The sequence below is a fragment of the Eucyclogobius newberryi genome, unplaced genomic scaffold (assembly GCF_026437365.1).
Source record: "Eucyclogobius newberryi isolate DKJ021-1_F unplaced genomic scaffold, fEucNew1.0.hap1 SCAF_2, whole genome shotgun sequence".
NCBI lineage: Eukaryota > Metazoa > Chordata > Actinopteri > Gobiiformes > Gobiidae > Eucyclogobius > Eucyclogobius newberryi.
The window spans coordinates 19070753-19089175 of record NW_027315834.1 but is presented as its reverse complement, the minus strand read 5'-3'; the positions used below and the strand labels follow the sequence as shown (position 1 = coordinate 19089175).

The window sequence follows — 18423 nt, the reverse complement described above, 5'->3', positions numbered from 1 at the left end:
AATATGTGTAAAAGCGTTGGGGAATAGTGAAATCCAAATGTACCTTAAGTAAATCTATTTCTTTTATGCAATCCTGACGTGCTTTGGCATCCATCATCTCATAGATCTGCAAAGCCAAATATGTAAATGAATGTATTGTATGATAGAAGTCACACTATTTCTTAAATATTTATTTGATGAAATGCAACTAAATGAGTACAATGTAACACACTGTGTAACAATCTGTAATACCATTAACACTGCTTTATTATGTGTGGGCTAATGTTACTGAATGTTCAACCATTAATGGCGTCATCATTTCGTGTAGGCAATGGCCTATGTCACTATGTGGGAGATTTACTCTTTTTGCAAGAAAATGTTATTTATTAATCTACAGTGAACAAAAATGTAAACGCTCTTGTTTTTTATGAGCTGAAAGATATGAAACTCTTCTATTTACAGAAAAGACCCATGTCACTCAAATTTTTGTTTTCACAAATCGGTCCAAATCTGTCTTTCTGAGCAATTAATATTAATATTATATTATAATATATCAAATAATCCCTCCTCCAGGTGTGGCATATCAAGATGCTGATGAGACGGTATGAATATTGCACAGGTGTGCCTTAGGCTGGCCACAACAAGAGGCCACTCTTGATACGTTTTGCTTTATTGTGAGGGTCTGGGGGTCATAAAACCAGTCAGTATCTGGTGTGACCACCAAAATGGCCGCCGAAGTTGCTGGTAATGGGCCGGAACTGGATCCAGGGCATCCTAAACATGCTCAATGGATGACCAGTGTGGTCAGCCTAAGGCACACCTGTGCAATATTCATACCATCTCATCAGCATCTTGATAAGCCACACCCATAAGGTGGGATTGTTTATTAATGTGAATTGCTCAGTAAGACAGATTTTGATGTCTTTTGTGTTTTATAGGAAATATTTCAATATTTTTTAGTTCAGTTCATGAAAATGTTTTGTTTATTTCTTTGCTTAGTGTACATAGGACGAGTAACTATTAACCTTAAATCATGTAAACACATCTGCAGTTCTGATCCGTCTCAGCTCGATGTTAAACAAAATGCTAGAATGTTGTGATGTTGCGTTTTTAAGGTTCAAATGTTATTTCATACCTGGAGTTTTTTTTGAGTGCAATTAGCTGTCCTTCCAGCAGATATGTGGCTTTGTAGACCTCATTGAACTGACCACGACCAATCTTCTTTTCAATACGAAGGTTTGTAAGAATGCAACAATATGTGGGGCTTTGCAAATTTTTCTGTGGATTATAAAATTACATTTTAGTAATATAACACACCAATGTACACAAGTTAATTTATTATATCAATGGGGGAAAAGCTATGCACCATTCAATAAGATATACAAATGAAAATACAGCTACTTCTGGGGCTGCAGCCTGTTTGTCAGCAGAAAGCGCAGAAGCAACCAGCGCCTCTGCATTCTGAAATAAATAAGTGAAGAACCTGGTTAAGATAAGATATTCCTTTATTGTCCCACATGGGGAAATTTCATTGGTGCAACGCAGGTAGATACAGAGGTAGATACAGAAGAACAGATCACTTATCGGAAGTCTGAAAAACACTTTCAGTAGAAGATCTCCTATAAATAAATAAAAACTCCCATAGACAAATAAATAAATAAATACATAAATACCATTGCATGTGATCACGACAGTAATTGCACATGAATATGTGTCACGACAGCACATAGGTTGCACATGAATTGCACATGAATTCCAACAGCAATTGCACATATGACAGAATTGCACATGGTTAGGTCAGTATTGCGAGTGTTCAGTACTAACAGTTTTTGTTATAAAGTCTGACAGCAGCAGGAAGGAAAGACCTACGGAACCTTTCCTTCGCACATCGAGGGTGGATCAGTCTCTCACTGAAGCTGCTCTCCAGAGCGGACAGAGTGTCCTGCAGGGGGTGACCATGACATTTACATGGTGAGGCCATGTAAATGTGTCTGACCAGAGCTGGTAAATTTAGCTGATGAAAAAAGCAGTGTAAAAGTTAGTATTCTTTTACGTCGGCGGTCGGGTCAGACACATTTACATGGCCTCATTCAAAATGCTTGTTGCTTGCCCTAACTGTATGAAATTATACAGATTGTAAAAACACATGCCCAGAACTTTCAGATATATGACTCTGTTACCTCCTTAATTAATACATTTATGATTTGGAATATCAACATTTAATGAAACCTCTTCAATAACCTTTTGACATTATCAGAAAATAATATAATGTGGTTAGATGCATGACCCAGTAACACTGACTGGCTCCGTGGTGGTTGTACACACAGGAAGTATGTGAGGACACTTTTGCTTCATTTTGACACAATCAAGAATGTTAAGTTAATGGTCCTGAGACTCTGGACCTGTTTGTTTTGTACTTGGAATCATATAAGACAATCACAAAAAACAATGGTGTTACACTTCAAGGCATATAACACAAGATTGACTGCTACGATGACAATGATTTATTCTTTTTGACCAAACCAATCCATACCTACAGTGATGCATTTCCTTGATAATATCGCTCCAATATCCAGATGCAAACTGAATTTGGTTATTTTCAATCCAGGTTTGTTGTTTCACCTAATAACACACAAAACCTGTTGGAGAATATATTTTTTATTTTGTTTGTCTTTCAAGGGGCAGATGGAAAACAGCTTGAAAACCGTTTATTCATAGAGACTGTCCAGGGGCAGGTTCATGGGGCACTGCTGGAGTATTCCCTGTCCTCCCAGTATTTAGGTCGTTTCACTCAACTACTGCAGTGTCTGTCAGAGATACACATTATAAGCACCTTGGCTGAAGAGTATCTGTGGAGCAAGCATGAGAGTGGAGAGGTGCTCTGCAACAGCCTCCTCACTGAAATGCTTCAATACAAGAGGAGAAACACATAACTGTCACCCATTCTACTTATAAGCTTTTTTAAATTCAAGATGGCTATGTTTAAACTGCACTTACACATCCAATATAGTAGATTTAGTTTATTGAGTAACATAATTAGTTTATGGTTAGTTTATTGTCTAACACAATTATTTGTCTGTGTGTAATCTACCAAGAGTGTAGTCTATGTCTAGGCCTATAATTGATTGTACTGTGCTTGAACTGTTAAGCTAATGTCACAGAATATGTTAAATGTAAAATAATTTGTTATAGTGTTGCAAACTACATTGATATTATTGTATAAAGCTCGTAGTGAACATGTGTGAGTTAATTTGCTTGTTGTGACATCTGAATCTTTGCTCTAGGACAATATTAACAGACTGATCTAAACAAGTCTCAAATTCTCATCCACCTGCTTTAACAAGACAATTAATCAACATAATGCATTGACCTTTTGTGGGGAATGGCCCTGCCTGAGCCAAACAACTCTTCATTATAGTCATTTTGACCTGGCCTTGACAGAAAGTGGTACAAAGTTAAAACATATTTTGATATTTGAGGATAAAAGCTTGAATAGAAAAGTATTCTGTATTTAGCCTATCGGGAAAAGGCCTATTTTATTGTGGAAACAATCGTATAACAAAAAACAAATACATTTATGGAAACTAATGATAAACTGTTATCAAATTAGCAAATTAAAGTATTCAGTAACAATCGTTGTAACTGAATACTTTAATATTTTGCGCCAAATTATACCTGTTTCATTGACGCTTGGAGACAGACTTATGTCAAGATGGCGACACCTTCAGGCGACCAGGCTCCGCTGGCAGGTTTCAGTTTTGAAAACTGTAAAAGGTGCGTCAGTTCTTTAAAAATGAATAAAACGCTACGTCGTAATAATATGTTGGGTTATTTTTTGGCATAATCTAAGCGTCAGGATTCATTAGAATGATTGTTTTCAGAAGATGCTAACTTTGTTCAGACATCAATGCTAACATTATGATGACTCAGGCAAAGTCCCATTTATCTTTATCCCGCCAAATGGGAATTTTCTCTTCATATCATATCTTATATTTATTTGTACGTATGTAAGATTTCCTTTATAAAATTATATTTGATCACAATAATTTGGACTTGTACAGCTGCACTAAAGCCACATGTTTATAACTGAACCGAATAAAAAATGTAAACGCACTCAAATCTGCACTGTAAATGTTTTATTATTCTTTAGACCAGTAACCAAGAACTTTTGAGACAGAAACTCCTGTACTAACGATGTAACAAAATCAGGTTTCTTATGGGTTATGACGCATACAAAGATAATGTTTCATTATTAAACTAAATGCTGTGTCATCATTTGTAAATCGTATCTTGAAATAATCTGTTGACATTGTTGATGGAACACTCACTCGAATATGTGGGCTATTTCTTACATAATGTGGCAAATTGTGTTTTTAATGCTTTTTTGTTTGTCTTAATTGTTTCCAGAAATGCTCTCATAGAAGGAGAGGCTAGCAAAGTTGGGTGCAGCTTGCCATCCGCTCGCAAGACAGGGACCACCATTTGTGGAGTTGTATTTAAGGTAAGTTACTTGACCACCACAAAGAAACACATCAACTAGTATCCAGGAAGTAGCACTGATGTCTTAAACAAGGAAGAGGAATTCCATCCATAGAGAATTACAGTCCGGTTAAAATTACGCCCAACAAGCACATTTTTTATTTATTTGATGTATCAAAGTGAAGGTGTTCTCATGACATTTAAACCGTCACCTAATAATAAAGGTCAATTAGACAAATTTGATAGTGATGTAAGAGTTTTTTCCATCCCAGACAGGAGGGTGATCATTAGGTCCAAAAACCACTGACCTGACAAGCCTCAGCAACACTGCACGTTGCGTGCACTCATAAAGAATATGTAATTGACAGTTGTTCTCATCCATTTTTGAAAATTCCTTAAAGGATTGTGGAAGGTTTCTGGAAAATCTTTCTTGGCCAGCAGTATGTGTGGAATAGAGTATAAATATAGTTGTTGGTCATGTTTACTCTTAAATATGTTGTCTCTTTCTGCAGGGTGGTGTTGTCCTTGGAGCAGACACAAGAGCCACTAAGGGCATAGTGGTGGCAGACAAGAACTGTTCAAAAATCCACTACATCTCCCCCAAAATTTAGTAACATCCATTGTGGCCTTTGCTTTCTAATGCATTAACTAGTTTGGCCTGTAAATTGTAACACCTTTATCTTCATGTATTTTTTAATGTTCCAGCTGCTGTGGGGCAGGGACAGCGGCTGACACAGAGATGACCACTCAGCTCATCTCCTCTAACCTCGAGCTCCACGCACTCTTCACCGGGAGACAGCCTCGAGTGGTCACAGCCAATCGCATGCTCCAGCAGATGCTCTTCAGGTAGTCTACCACTATCAGACTGAATAAAATGGGGCAGAATGCACCAATAACAACACAATTTAAACTATTGCATGTCCCCCTCTCTCTCTCTCTCTCTCATCCCCAATCCCTTCTGTCCTTTCCTGTCTAATAAAGCCTACAGTCCAAAAAATCTTTAGAAATGAATTAATTTAAATGATGCATAGCTACATTTTGATAAAGCTTGTTAAGTGTAAGCTAACAAAACAAAAAACAATATTTGTTCCAATTGCGGTCTGCTGTGTTTTAGCTATCAGGGCTACATTGACCCTGCTCTGGTTTTGGGTGGGGTTGACTGCAATGGTCCACATCTCTACACCATTTGTCTTCATGGCTCCTCAGACAAACTGCCCTATGTCACCATGGGTATCTATATCTTCATTCAATTTACACTTGTATTATTTTGGTCTAATGGCTTCTTCTGTTTTTCATTTTAGGGTCGGGATCTCTTGCTGCTATGGCAGTGTTTGAGGACCGCTATAAGCCTGACATGGAGGTACTTTTCTTTGCATTTTGTACAGCAAGAATACACATATTTAAGAGCACAGATTGTAAACTTGGGACTTTTTTACAGGAGGAGGAAGCCAAACAACTGGTGCGTGATGCTATTGCCGCTGGAATCACCAATGATCTGGGCTCCGGCAGAAATGTGGATCTTTGTGTGATCACTGAGGACAAACCTCATAATGAGGTCAACCAGAGACGTGTGAGGTATGGACAAGTGCCTGCTTATTTGTGAAGTTATTAAATGCTATTCAGAATGTATAGTCAACATGTTATACTAATTTAACTGTGAGATAAGTGCTTGGCCTAGCGAGTGACTTCTTGTCTTGTTGATCGTTTTGTACTAAGAGTAAATGAGCTTGATGCCATGCAGCAGTGAGTACAGGAAAACATTTCGGTAGTGTTCTTGTAGTTTAACAGTTGCCCGACTTCAGATTTGGTGTGTTGTGAGCATTAACCCCTGTGTTTGTATTGAATTGTTTCAATATGTAATATTTTGTAAATGTGTCCCTCGTGTAGGACTGGAAACTATAGATACAAAAGAGGTACAACCGGTGTTTTGACCACAGTTGTGCAGCTGTTGGACCCGGAGGTGGTTGAAGAGACCATTCAAACCATGGACAAATAAACAATTACTAGTTTGGCAATGTTCTGCAGCCATTGGATCTTAAGTTGGTTGATTCAAACCATTAGTTAAAGAGACCATTCAAAATGTTACTCGTTTGGCAAAGTTTGTTTTTCTAAAATCCTGTTAAGGTATATTTTGTTTTACAATAAAAGTGTTCAATTGTTTAAAACGTGTTTTCATTGTTTACATAGGCACCTCTACATCCGAATAGACTTCATGTGTGTCATTTATCTTTGTGTTACAAACATTACTCCACAAAAATATAGTCCTGGTGATATTCATTGACCACTCAATGAATCAATCAATCAATGTGGCTCCAGGGTTGGATGATCTAAAAATATCAGATGTATTATCAGTTGCCACAATAGGTATTTTTGTCATTTATCAATGTTTTTTTGTTATTACCTATAAACTGGGAGCTCCCCCATATAAAAGGCAGAAACTGAAAATCATCCAGGCCCCAAACTCCTTGACTCCCAGCCGGCTCCATTCTGTAGGTTTTCTGCAGCTTTCTCATAACCTGCAAATACCTCCAAAACACACACCATAAAAATGTGTTACTCAATTTATACAAAGTATTTATGAAATTACTTTACAGAAAGTATTTCTAATTAATAACGGCACATGTCAAAAAAAATGTAGTTACGGTATAGTCCTCACCTGTCAAAAACCTTAAAAACCATAGCTAGTCGATCCTCTACTTCAAGTGCTCCAACTTTACAAAGGCAGCAAAGAAATTCTGTAAACGCTTCTTCATGACCTGAATAAAAACATTAAAAAAATGTTCATACAAAAGGTTTAGTTTGTTTTAATCTATTTACAATACAACATTACAATGAAACATCCATCCATTTTCTACCGCTTGTTCCCTTTCGGGGTCGCGGGTGACTGGAGCCTATCCCAGTGACTTCGGGCCTTAGGCGGGGTACATCCTGGACAGTGGCCAACTTGTCGCAGGGTTTACAATGAAACATACTTTATGTAATTAGCAATTGAGCCAACAAAACAGCAGACTGTCAGAGCAGATAGGCAGCATTAAAGCGCCTTCTAGTGGCCAAACTCAAAAGTGCTTACATTGTATAGCAGTAAAACAAAGACATAGGACAAAGAAAGGATGACCTGTTCCATAGTCTATTCTGGTTTGGTTCCCGACAGACTCTTTCAAGTAAACAGCTACTTCTGGGGCTGCAGCCTGTTTGTCAGCAGAAAGCACAGAAGCAACCAGCGCCTCTGCATTCTGAAATAAATAAGTTTATAGAACCTAGTTACTAGAGCTGGTAAATTTAGCTGATAGCGTAAAAGTTAGTATTCTTCTAATCACCTTGTCTAGTTTGGTATACCAGATCCTGAAGGCTTGATTACCAAATCTTGATGGTTGATCGACAGGAGGAGTTTCATTAATCCATCTATCCAGAGTATACAACAGTTCAAGCAGCTTTTCCACCGTCTGACATACACCATATGACAATGACAAGCTAATTAGACCACACAACATGATTACCGTGAGGACTGTACGATCAATCATCTAATTGTGACTAGTCGACTCTAAAAAATAATCGTAATTGTATTTTGATCATTTGATAATCGAAATCCTTGTCTGGACTATACAGAATGTAAAAAAAACAACTATGAAAATCCTTTATAATAAAGACTGACATTAAATTAAAATTCCCTCCTTAATCCCTCAGTCACGTCTTCCGAAGAGGAAGTAGAGACCGGGGACTCGGAGGCTGGCTCATCCATCACCCAAGCTGAAGTCACTGAGGTTGTTCGCAAACTCCTCGGTGGCAGGGCTCCGGGGGTGGATGAGATCCGCCCTGAGTACCTAAAGTATCTGGATGTTGTAGGACTGTCTTGGTTGACAGGTCTCTGCAACATCGCGTGGCGTTCGGGGACCGTGCCTCTGGACTGGCAGACCGGGGTGGTGGTCCCTCTATTTAAGAAGGGGGACCGGAGGGTGTGTTCCAACTACAGAGGGATCACACTCCTCAGCCTCCCGGGTAAGGTCTATTCCAAGGTACTGGAGAGCAGAATCCGACCGATAGTCGAACCTCGGATTCAGGAGGAGCAGAGTGGTTTTCGTCCCGGTCGTGGAACACTGGACCAGCTCTATACCCTCCATCGGGTGCTCGAGGGTTCATGGGAGTTTGCCCAACCAGTCCACATGTGCTTTGTGGATCTGGAGAAGGCTTTCGACCGTGTCCCTCGGGGTGTCCTTTGGGGGGTGCTCCGGGAGTACGGGGTCCGGGGCCCTTTGCTCAGGGCTGTCCGGTCCCTGTATGACCGGAGCAGGAGCTGTGTTCGCATTGCCGGCAGTAAGTCAGACCTGTTCCCAGTGCATGTTGGACTCCGCCAGGGCTGCCCTGTGTCACCGGTTCTGTTCATAATTTTTATGGACAGAATTTCTAGGCGCAGTCAGGGGTTGGAGGGGGTCCGGTTTGGGGACCACAGGATCTCATCTCTGCTGTTTGCAGACGATGTTGTCCTGATGGCTCCATCAAACCCGGACCTGCAACATGCACTGGGACGGTTTGCAGCCGAGTGTGAAGCGGCTGGGATGAGAATCAGCACCTCCAAATCCGAGGCCATGGTTCTCGACCGGAAAAAGGTGGCTTGCCCTCTCCAGGTGGGTGGGGTGTCCTTGCCCCAAGTGGAGGAGTTCAAGTATCTCGGGGTCTTGTTCACGAGTGAGGGAAGGATGGAGCGTGAGATCGACAGGCGGATCGGTGCAGCGGCTGCAGTGATGCAGTCGCTGCATCGGACCGTTGTGGTAAAGAGGGAGCTGAGCCGAAAGGCAAAGCTCTCTATTTACCGGTCGGTCTACGTTCCTACCCTCACCTATGGTCATGAGCTTTGGGTAGTGACCGAAAGAACAAGATCGCGGATACAAGCGGTCGAAATGAGTTTCCTCCGCCGTGTGGCTGGGCGCTCCCTTAGAGATAAGGTGAGGAGCTCGGCCACACGGGGGGAGCTCGGAGTAGAGCCGCTGCTCCTCCACGTTGAGAGGAGCCAGCTGAGGTGGCTCGGGCATCTGTTCCGGATGCCTCCTGGGCGCCTCCCTCGGGAGGTGTTTCAGGCATGTCCCACCGGGAAGAGGCCCCGGGGAAGACCCAGGACACGCTGGAGAGACTATGTCTCTCGGCTGGCCTGGGAACGCCTCGGGATCCCCCCGGAGGAGTTAGAGGAAGTGTCTGGGGAGAAGGAAGTCTGGGAGTCCCTGCTCAGACTGCTGCCCCCGCGACCCGGCCCCGGATAAAGCGGCAGAAGATGGATGGATGGATGGATGGATTAAATTAAAATGTCAACCATTTCTGATTTTCATCAATACTTTATTTATATTTATTTGTAAATAGTATCTATATAGAAGCATTAATTCACCATATTTCACATGTGATCCAAATGTCCTTATCAAATAAATAAATAATAAATAAATAAAAGACATATAGAAGACATCCCAAAGACCAGATGTCTGATTTAAAATTATACCCGTTCTCATGGATCCACTCTGGTGACATGTAGTACGGTGTCCCCACTGGCCCCCAAAAAACCCCACAAAGATTATTTATGATAATTATTTATAATTAGATGTTCATCCATGATTTTGAGTGAGATTTTGTTTTACCTAAGGAGTGAGCTGCAGTGGTTTTTGAGCTGAAGAAATATCCTAATCCAAGATCTCCCAACTTCACTTCTCCAGTGGCTGTAATGAACACATTGGCTGGTTTGATATCTGAAACACAAAATGTAAACTTCAGAGATGAAAATGAATTATCTCAGACATGATTAAACTGAGGCAAGACAATAGTCAGCGTTTGCCTGCACAACGCACACTCAAGAGCAGCTCATTCTGTGGTCCAACATTCAAAGAGCAGTTTTTCAGTCTCTGTACTAGTGAACCTACTTGAGAGCGTTTCCACTTGCCCATGTCAGGAACCGAGTTGATTTCATTCTTAGGAACCACAAAGTCGAAGTTTGGGGAGACATCCTGAGGTCTACTGTCAGAGCTGTAGCCTGAAACGTGCGCACATGTGTCAGAACTGTGTTAGGGATGATGCATCTAGTAATTCCTAAAAACATAAAAACATGGATATATTTCATATATTTATGAAATATATATATATATATATTTCATAAAAACACATGGAAACAAATGCACATTTTTGTCACAGATGAAGACTATTTTTATTCTAAGGCAGCTCCGATGTGTCAATGAACGTGCATTAGCTTAACTGCTGGTGAAGCACGTAAAATAAGGAGATGTTTGTAGTTTGTTTACTACCTGATGGTTGCGCTGCTTCCGCCATGACGAGTGTAGCTTCTTCATGAGTGAACTGGTTTTAAACACCGCCCCCTGTTGGACGCGGAGTAAACTGCCCCCGTAATGACATAATAAAGCACAGCGCTCTCTAGTGTTGGGAGAAGTACCTGCAATGTAATTAGTAGAGCATTTTTAATCTAGTTCCAACACTGGTATTATAAGTAAAAGGTTTAAAAGGCTCAGCTTAATTGCGTCATGATAAATATGATAAAAAATGATTAATAAACACAAACACGAGCTGCGTAAATGTCTCATGGTCTTTAGTCACACTGAGGTTGTCTCACATTATGATCACACAGGGACAAATTAACCTTTTCTCCCTGGTCCAGACAGCTTGTGTAGGCGTTTCTTTGTGAAGGCAAAATTAAGCTTCTACTCAAAACATTCAGCCAATTGTATCGACACATGAGTCTCGTAAAGTGTTTCATTTGCTCCACTACGCTGTCTTGTGGTATTTTCTTGTATTATCTCTATGGTAACGTCATAATTGTGGCCAGTGACCCAGCTCATTTATCTGACCAGCCATTCCCAACACGTTTTGACAGACTACTTCGCATTTAACAGAATGTGGGAGGGACAATTCATGCTCTCCAGCCAGTTAGAGTCAGACTCAAACTGTAAACTGAACTAAGTTAAACATCAGTTTGTACTATTAGCAGCTGAACTCGAAAATAAAACTATAGATGAATGACATTGCAGATGCTTTTTGCTCACAGCCTAAGGAATGTGCAATTAAAAAAACTGCACATAGGTTTAGAGAAGGCACAATTTAAAAAAAAAAAAAAAAACTGCACACACATGCTTTTGACGTGATGACATTGGAGACAATAAAGTATTATCTTATCTTAATTTGGTAAATTTATTCTCTGAAAATGCACCTAAACGTCGGTTCCCGCCCGCCAGAAAATCACAAGAAGCAGAAGAACTTTATTTTCCACTGAGAGGTTTGCAAATGTAACCAACACGAACCAAACATGACTCTGAACCAGTCAAAGGGCCAAAGGACGATCCCTTTGAGCACAGGGCACAGCTGAACCAGTCACTGCGTGGAAACGGCTCAGGCTCCGATCATTGACAGTAACGTTATATTTAAGATCCTCCCACCCGGAAACTAGCGATTCTCTGGACACAGAATGTGGGGCATTTGGAGCAGAACTATGGTAAGCAACGCCGACAACACCACGGCTTTTTATTCAACTTTCGTTGCCAACGCGGTGTATATTAAAGTTAAGCGGTCACCGGTATTGCTATGGACAGGGAAATGTCTTTAAAAGTGGATTCGAGCTTTTGGGCAATTTATCGCCAATGTATTTCTTTGTGTAGGCTAGCTGTCACTTAGCAGCTGCTAGCAACAGCAGGGAAAATAGGTCAAAGGTTGTGCAGTTTATAAACTCTGACAAGGCTTGTGACTATTTTTTTATTACGTGAAACACCTTTGCAGTCAAACCAAATAATGGTCCTATTTGCAAAAACATGGTGACGTTTTTATCAAGCCAGCCACCTCATTATGTCAAAGTTAACTTAAAAGGAGAATGAAAATGGTTGTTCAGTTCCTTATACTCAAGTTCATTTAGGGTCCTAAGCTCCTATTTTTTTTAAATGTTAGCACTTTGCTCTTCATTGAGACTTTTAAAACATGTACATTGTGCATCTGTTATTCATTGGACTCTGTTTCCACTGTCACAGGTGAAGGTTGGGATACCAAAATCATGTGCCTTGGTGAAACCATGCCACTTGGTGAAGCCTGTATCTGACACTCGCATTTATGGACGATATCTGAGCCATCAGACGGGCTTGCCCGCTCTGCCAGTGCCCCCTCTGCAGCAGACGTGTGAGCGCTACATTGCAGCCCTTGAACCTATTGTGAACACACAAGAGCTGCAGTACACAAAAGTCCTCGTCGATGAGTTTCAGAAACCTGGAGGAGAGGGAGAGCGACTACAGCGGGCTTTGGAAGAAAGAGCGAAAAAGACTGAAAACTGGGTGAGTTTTATCACTGCACACCATAACAATCCTATGTGGAATATACATTGTGTCTTCTTTTTCAAATTAAATGTCACTTTTCTTCTGAAAAGACAGTAGTAAACAAGCAATCGCTCATTTACCTGACATGTTTCGGTGGCAAGACTTCCGCTTTTGTCACAAGCCACTGTCTTCTGCAATCTTGCAACTAGTTTTATGTCAAAAATAAGTATTTTGTTTGTAAATAACTACATTTATAAAATATACTCTATGCTTTGTCATAAAATGGAGCTGCACTTATATTTATGATATAATATTTAATGAACGTTGCTAGAATAGATGGTTTTGTGGTGTAATGGTTAAAGTTTTTCTCTCCAGTTGTCCGAGTGGTGGGTGAAGGTTGCCTACCTTGACTACCGGTTGCCAGTCGTGGTCCATTCTAGTCCTGGCTTGGTATTGCCTCAGATGAGCTTCAATGATAAACATGGACAAATACTGTGAGCATCACACAATCATTCCATAAGAACTTATATTACATTGTTGCGTAATGTAAATATTCTGTTTTCATAGATTTGCTGCCAAACTTATAGCAGGAGTCTTGGATTTTAAAACGATGATCGACAAGTAAGAAAACTGTACATATCCATAGTCCTAGTCAGTTATTGTACATAATTGTTTTAGTCATATAGTCTACATTTTATGTATGACTATGTGTTTACTCTACTTAACTTATTTTATTCTTGGTATTGTTATGCATTCATGCGCTTTAGACTTTATTTTTTCGATCAGTGAGACGCTGCCCGTGGAGCACTTGGGAGATAAGCCTCTGTGCATGAATCAGTACTATCAGGTGCTTTCGTCCTGCCGCATTCCTGGCCTGAAGAGGGATTCAATAGTGAACTACGCCAAGAACTCCTCACCACCAAAACACATCACTGTCGTTCACAACTGTCAAGTAAGGACTCTTGTCATTTGTTGATATAAATGATATAAGCAAACGTCTTAACTGCATTTTTGGATAGTTCTTTGTTCTAGACGTTTACAACAGCGATGGGATTCCACTGACTGTTGACCAGCTTTGTGGCCAGTTGGAACATATCTGTAATTCCTCACGGCAAACTAGCTCTGAACCTGTTGGGATCCTCACAACTTTGGACAGGGATTCATGGGGCAGGACCTACCAAAACTTCATCAAGGGTAGGCCTGTCACGAAAACAAATTTATGAATGTAGTGTGATATATTGTCACAGAAAATATGATAAATCATAATATCGAAACTCTTATGATGCATGTATTCAAAAGCAGAATCATTCTATTAAAGGCGGTATGGACGATTTTTCGGCGATTTGAGAGCGCAGGCGGAAGTGCGCATGCGCACTCCCCCGTGCGGACTGATACAACACACACGTGCATTTGTTTATTAGCGCGACGGAGCGAATCGCATCGCTCGTCTCCCGTAGATTTCTGTCCACTTCTGCGTCAGCTCGAACTGTCTTTCATCCGTCTTCATTTTGCCCCGTACACTGAGGGAACTATATTATGATAGATCCATGCGCTTAGGCACGCGGAAACGTGGGGACGAGCCTGACGCGGCTGCAGGTGAGCGATGGGTGCGTTTTATGATTGATACGTGGCAGGACAATTGATTAATCCACGCCACGAGGAAATATGATTAAAAATTTGCTGAAAAAAATCGTCCATACCACCTTAAAACATTTTATAATTTAACAATAACTTTAAAAAGTATGCTGTGAATAAATGGCAGAATTAAATACTTAAGTAATTAACTTGTATCATTAATGAATCGTCTACATCTCATTTTACTGAACTACAAAATACTAAGAAAAAGTACACAATAAATATGGAGCCCATAAATATTCAAGTTTTCATTTATTGAACAATAAGTCAGTTTCTTCCCCTGTTCCTAATATGCCATTTCTTTTCCAATCAATCTTGGTCACCATCATTGAGTATTTTAAAACTCAAATTAAAACATAAAACATAATTTGACCCTTGGCCTGACATTTCATATGAGAGAAGTAGACTGACATAAGTTGTATATAGTGCTTTCAATAGACAGACATTTGCATTAATTAAACAAAACAAAATTTACCTTATAACTTGTAGAATGTTAACAAAAATAAATGTTGCTCAATACCGCTTTAATTAAGACATAATGTAAATGTCCAAATAACCAGAAATATTGACTTGGTGGTCATTATTTCAAAATGTAACAAAAATGATATATCATTATTTAATATAATATAACATACAGCATAACAAAATGTTAACTGTTTTGTACAGATAAGACCAACAAAGATTCTGTGTCTGCAATTCAAAGAAGCATTTTTACTGTGTGTGTGGATGGAGCGATGCCGCCGGTCGCAGACGACATGTATCGAAGCTGTGCTGCTGTTCAGATGTTGCATGGAGGAGGCAGTCAGTGGAACAGTGGCAACCGATGGTTTGACAAGACACTGCAGGTGTGCTGTTGATGCAAAATCATTTAAACACACATTTATGATTTTTGAATATAATAGAGATGACCACTGACACGGTTGGACACATTACATTTTTGTCAGGTGAATCCAGGTCATTTGTCATTTGACAATTTAGTAGTAATTTAAATATTTACACTGGTCAAATTTCTTGGAATTTGAAAAAAACTTGTCAGTGCTGATTGGACTGAAAAACAGCCTGCTTTTGAAAATTACTTTTGTACTTCACAAATTTTCAACTGCATTTGGACTATAAGTAATCATAATGACTGTCATCTAAACCATTGTTTATGTAAAACATTGTAGTTTATTATTGGAGAGAACGGAACATGTGGAGCAAACTATGAACACGCCCCTGCGGAGGGTCCACCGATTGTGGCCTTGATTGACCATGTGGTCGAATATACGTAAGTAGATTTAGTGTCTGGTCCAATGGTTTGTTTTTTCTTTAAGGGAAAGTAGGGCTGAAACTGGTTGCTAGTCTTTTTCTTTTTGTGTGTTCTATTTGTATTGGAATGTAATTTAGTGTTTGTTTGTTTTTTGGATGGGGTCATTGGAAACAGGAGGAGGTTAGAGCTGGGAAAAACTCCGGTCCTTGACTCTTCTACAGTGTCACAGAAATTACATTTTAACTTCAGCCCAGAAATTAAAAAGGACATTGAGGGGGCCAAGTACGCAATGAACCAGTGAGTTTGCAATGTCTGTTCTACTGCTCATTAAACCTTCCTTAAACTTGACAAATCGGAAAAAAAAAAATATAGATTTACATTTATAATTGAAAATGCTATATATTTGACGTACTCCTGTTACATGTGGATATTTGCTGAACATTTTCCTCTCTCAGATTGGCACAGGACCTGGAAATGAGAGTTGTTGTATTTGAACACTTTGGAAAGAATGTTCCAAAGACCTACAAAATGAGCCCGGATGCCTTCATACAAGTCGCCCTACAACTGGCTTTCTATAGGTGAGATACAGTGAGCAAAATAAGTGTTTGAAAACCCTAACTCTAATTTTGCTCCCCCAATGATGGCGGGGCCGGAAATGTTCATCGTAGGTGCAGTTCCACAGTGAGAGAAAATCTAAAAAGAAAAATCAGAAGTCACATTGTATGATTTTTTTTTTTTTTTTTTAAACAATTTATTTGAATATTACTTGAACTTGAGTATTTGAACTTTGCTAATAGGCTTAATTAGATGGAAAAAGAGGGACTGAAATTGGGGATGAGAGAGGTGAGAACATGCAGTAAATTGTCAAAGTTGGGATTTGAACTCAAGACACTTGGCATATGTGTGCTGTGTCTTAACCACTCGACCAGTTCAGACTCTCACTACTACCATGGGAAAGACTAAAGACCTCCACAAGACTGGAAAGGACATGGTTTGAAATCATGCATTGCACAGAAGGTTCCCCTGCTTAAGTCAGCACATGTCCAGGCCCATCTGAAGTTTGTCAATGACCATCTGGATGATTCAGAGGAGTCGTGGGAGAAAGTCGTGTGCTCAAATGAGACCAAAATAGAACTTTGTAGAATAAACTCCACTCGCCGTGTTTGGAAGAAGGATGATTACGTCCCAAGAACACAATCCCTACTGAGAAGCATGGGGGAGTTTCATTGGGCGTTTCTGCACAGGGGACAGGACGACTGCACCGTATTAAGGAGAGAATGAAGCCATGTATTGTGAGAAGTTGGATAACAACGTCCTTCTGTCAGTCAGAGCATAGAAGATGAGTCGTGGCTGGGTCAATGTCCCGAAGCACACAGCCAGGACAACAAAGGAGCGTAAGAAGCATATCAAGGTTCTAGAGTGGCCACTCTCCATATCTATAGCCAATAGAAAATCTTTGGCGAGAGCTGAGACTTCCAGATTTGTTTCTTTTTTTAAGATTCTGTCTCTCACAGTAGAAATGCACCTACGAGGAAAATTTCACACCCCTCCATAATTTCTAAGTGGGAGGAATTGCAAAATCGCAGTGTGTTCAAATACTTATTTTCCTAACTGTATGTCTTTTCTTAGTGCTTTTACAGTATATTCTGGTGACCCTGAACACTGATGTATGTCTTCTCTTTCAGGATGTACCAGAACAGCTGTGCCACGTATGAAAGTGCCTCTTTGCGCATGTTCAGGCTTGGTCGTACAGATACAATACGATCGGCCTCAAGTGCCACGCTTGAATTTGTCAAAGCCTTTGACAATGTGTCCAAACAGAACACAGAAAAAGTTGAATTGTTGGAAAAAGCTGTAAAGACACACCGATGGTACACCAACATTGTAAGCACTTTTTTACAGCAGTGAGACCTACTTTGATGAGCATTTTTACATTCACGTTCTGTACTCTTGTCTTCTGTACTCAGGCCGTCAGTGGACAGGCTATTGACAGACACCTTCTGGGGCTAAAGATGTTGGCCCTGGAAGAACATTCCCCTTTGCCCTCAATCTTCACTGATAAGTCTTACAGCAAAGCTTTGCACTACAAACTATCCACCAGTCAGGTACAAAGTATTTTCCTGATTCAACAATTATTTATAAACGCTAGTAGTGATTTTCATTGGGGGTTTTGACAAAATGTACTCGTATAAATTTGTTGTTGTTGACATTTGTCATTCCCTACAGGTACCATCCAAGACTGATTGTGTCATGTGTTTTGGCCCTGTTGTCCCAAATGGATATGGTGTCTGTTACAATCCTATGGAAGATCACATCAACTTTGCTGTGTCATCTTTTAACACTTGTAATGAGACAAATGCAGAATCCTTTGCGCAGATTGTAAGGGAGGCCTTGTTGGACATGAGGACTCTTCTGGAACAAACACCCAAAGCCAAGCTGTGAATTTAAGGAAAGATGTTTGTTTACTGTAGCATTGTCTGTATTTTATGATAGCATGGCCCACATGCAGATGGTAGTTCCTTTCATTTTCTCAAAATTGAGATTATAATTGCACATTTTGTAACTAATTTTAACTTGTAAATATTTCTTCAAAATGCTTTTAACTGTCATTGACTGAATATACTTAAAGACTTGGATTTCTCTTATACAACAAATACTTTTTAATGTGCAGCTTTATTCTTAAACAATATAATTATTTGTAAAATGTTGTTCCTTGGTTTTCTTTGCCTTTATTATAACAGAAGTAACACGTCTTCATTTTAGCACTTTTAAATTACACATAGCACTTAGGTTAGCACACGG

General features: G+C 40.0%; 3 protein-coding genes and 1 pseudogene across 3 annotated transcripts; 2 read left to right on the top strand and 2 right to left on the bottom strand.

Moving 5' to 3' along the window:
* LOC140367559 (serine/threonine-protein phosphatase 2A activator-like) overlaps nucleotides 1–10812 on the bottom strand; it is a 39291-nt pseudogene extending 28479 nt beyond the window's left edge.
* On the top strand, nucleotides 3685–6454 carry LOC140368231 (proteasome subunit beta type-7-like). The gene is made up of 8 exons (XM_072455185.1): nucleotides 3685–3753; nucleotides 4387–4480; nucleotides 4971–5068; nucleotides 5164–5304; nucleotides 5573–5688; nucleotides 5760–5818; nucleotides 5897–6033; nucleotides 6346–6454. The coding sequence occupies exons 1-8, from the start codon at nucleotides 3692–3694 to the stop codon at nucleotides 6452–6454; spliced, it is 816 nt and encodes a 271-aa protein (XP_072311286.1). The 5' UTR covers nucleotides 3685–3691.
* LOC140368230 (serine/threonine-protein phosphatase 2A activator-like) lies at nucleotides 6680–7949 on the bottom strand. Its single transcript, XM_072455184.1, has 5 exons — nucleotides 7776–7949; nucleotides 7574–7691; nucleotides 7115–7214; nucleotides 6860–6984; nucleotides 6680–6785 (listed from the first exon to the last, which is right to left on the bottom strand). The coding sequence occupies exons 1-5, from the start codon at nucleotides 7947–7949 to the stop codon at nucleotides 6760–6762; spliced, it is 543 nt and encodes a 180-aa protein (XP_072311285.1). The 3' UTR covers nucleotides 6680–6759.
* A 984-nt stretch (nucleotides 10813–11796) lies between the features above and the next one.
* crata (carnitine O-acetyltransferase a) lies at nucleotides 11797–18329 on the top strand. The gene is made up of 13 exons (XM_072454073.1): nucleotides 11797–11932; nucleotides 12459–12755; nucleotides 13113–13231; nucleotides 13305–13358; nucleotides 13524–13689; nucleotides 13757–13931; nucleotides 15039–15217; nucleotides 15539–15639; nucleotides 15796–15918; nucleotides 16077–16199; nucleotides 17307–17505; nucleotides 17589–17726; nucleotides 17848–18329. Exons 1-13 carry the CDS (start codon nucleotides 11906–11908, stop codon nucleotides 18061–18063), a joined length of 1917 nt encoding a protein of 638 aa, XP_072310174.1. The 5' UTR covers nucleotides 11797–11905; the 3' UTR covers nucleotides 18064–18329.
* The last annotated feature ends 94 nt before the right edge of the window (nucleotides 18330–18423 follow it).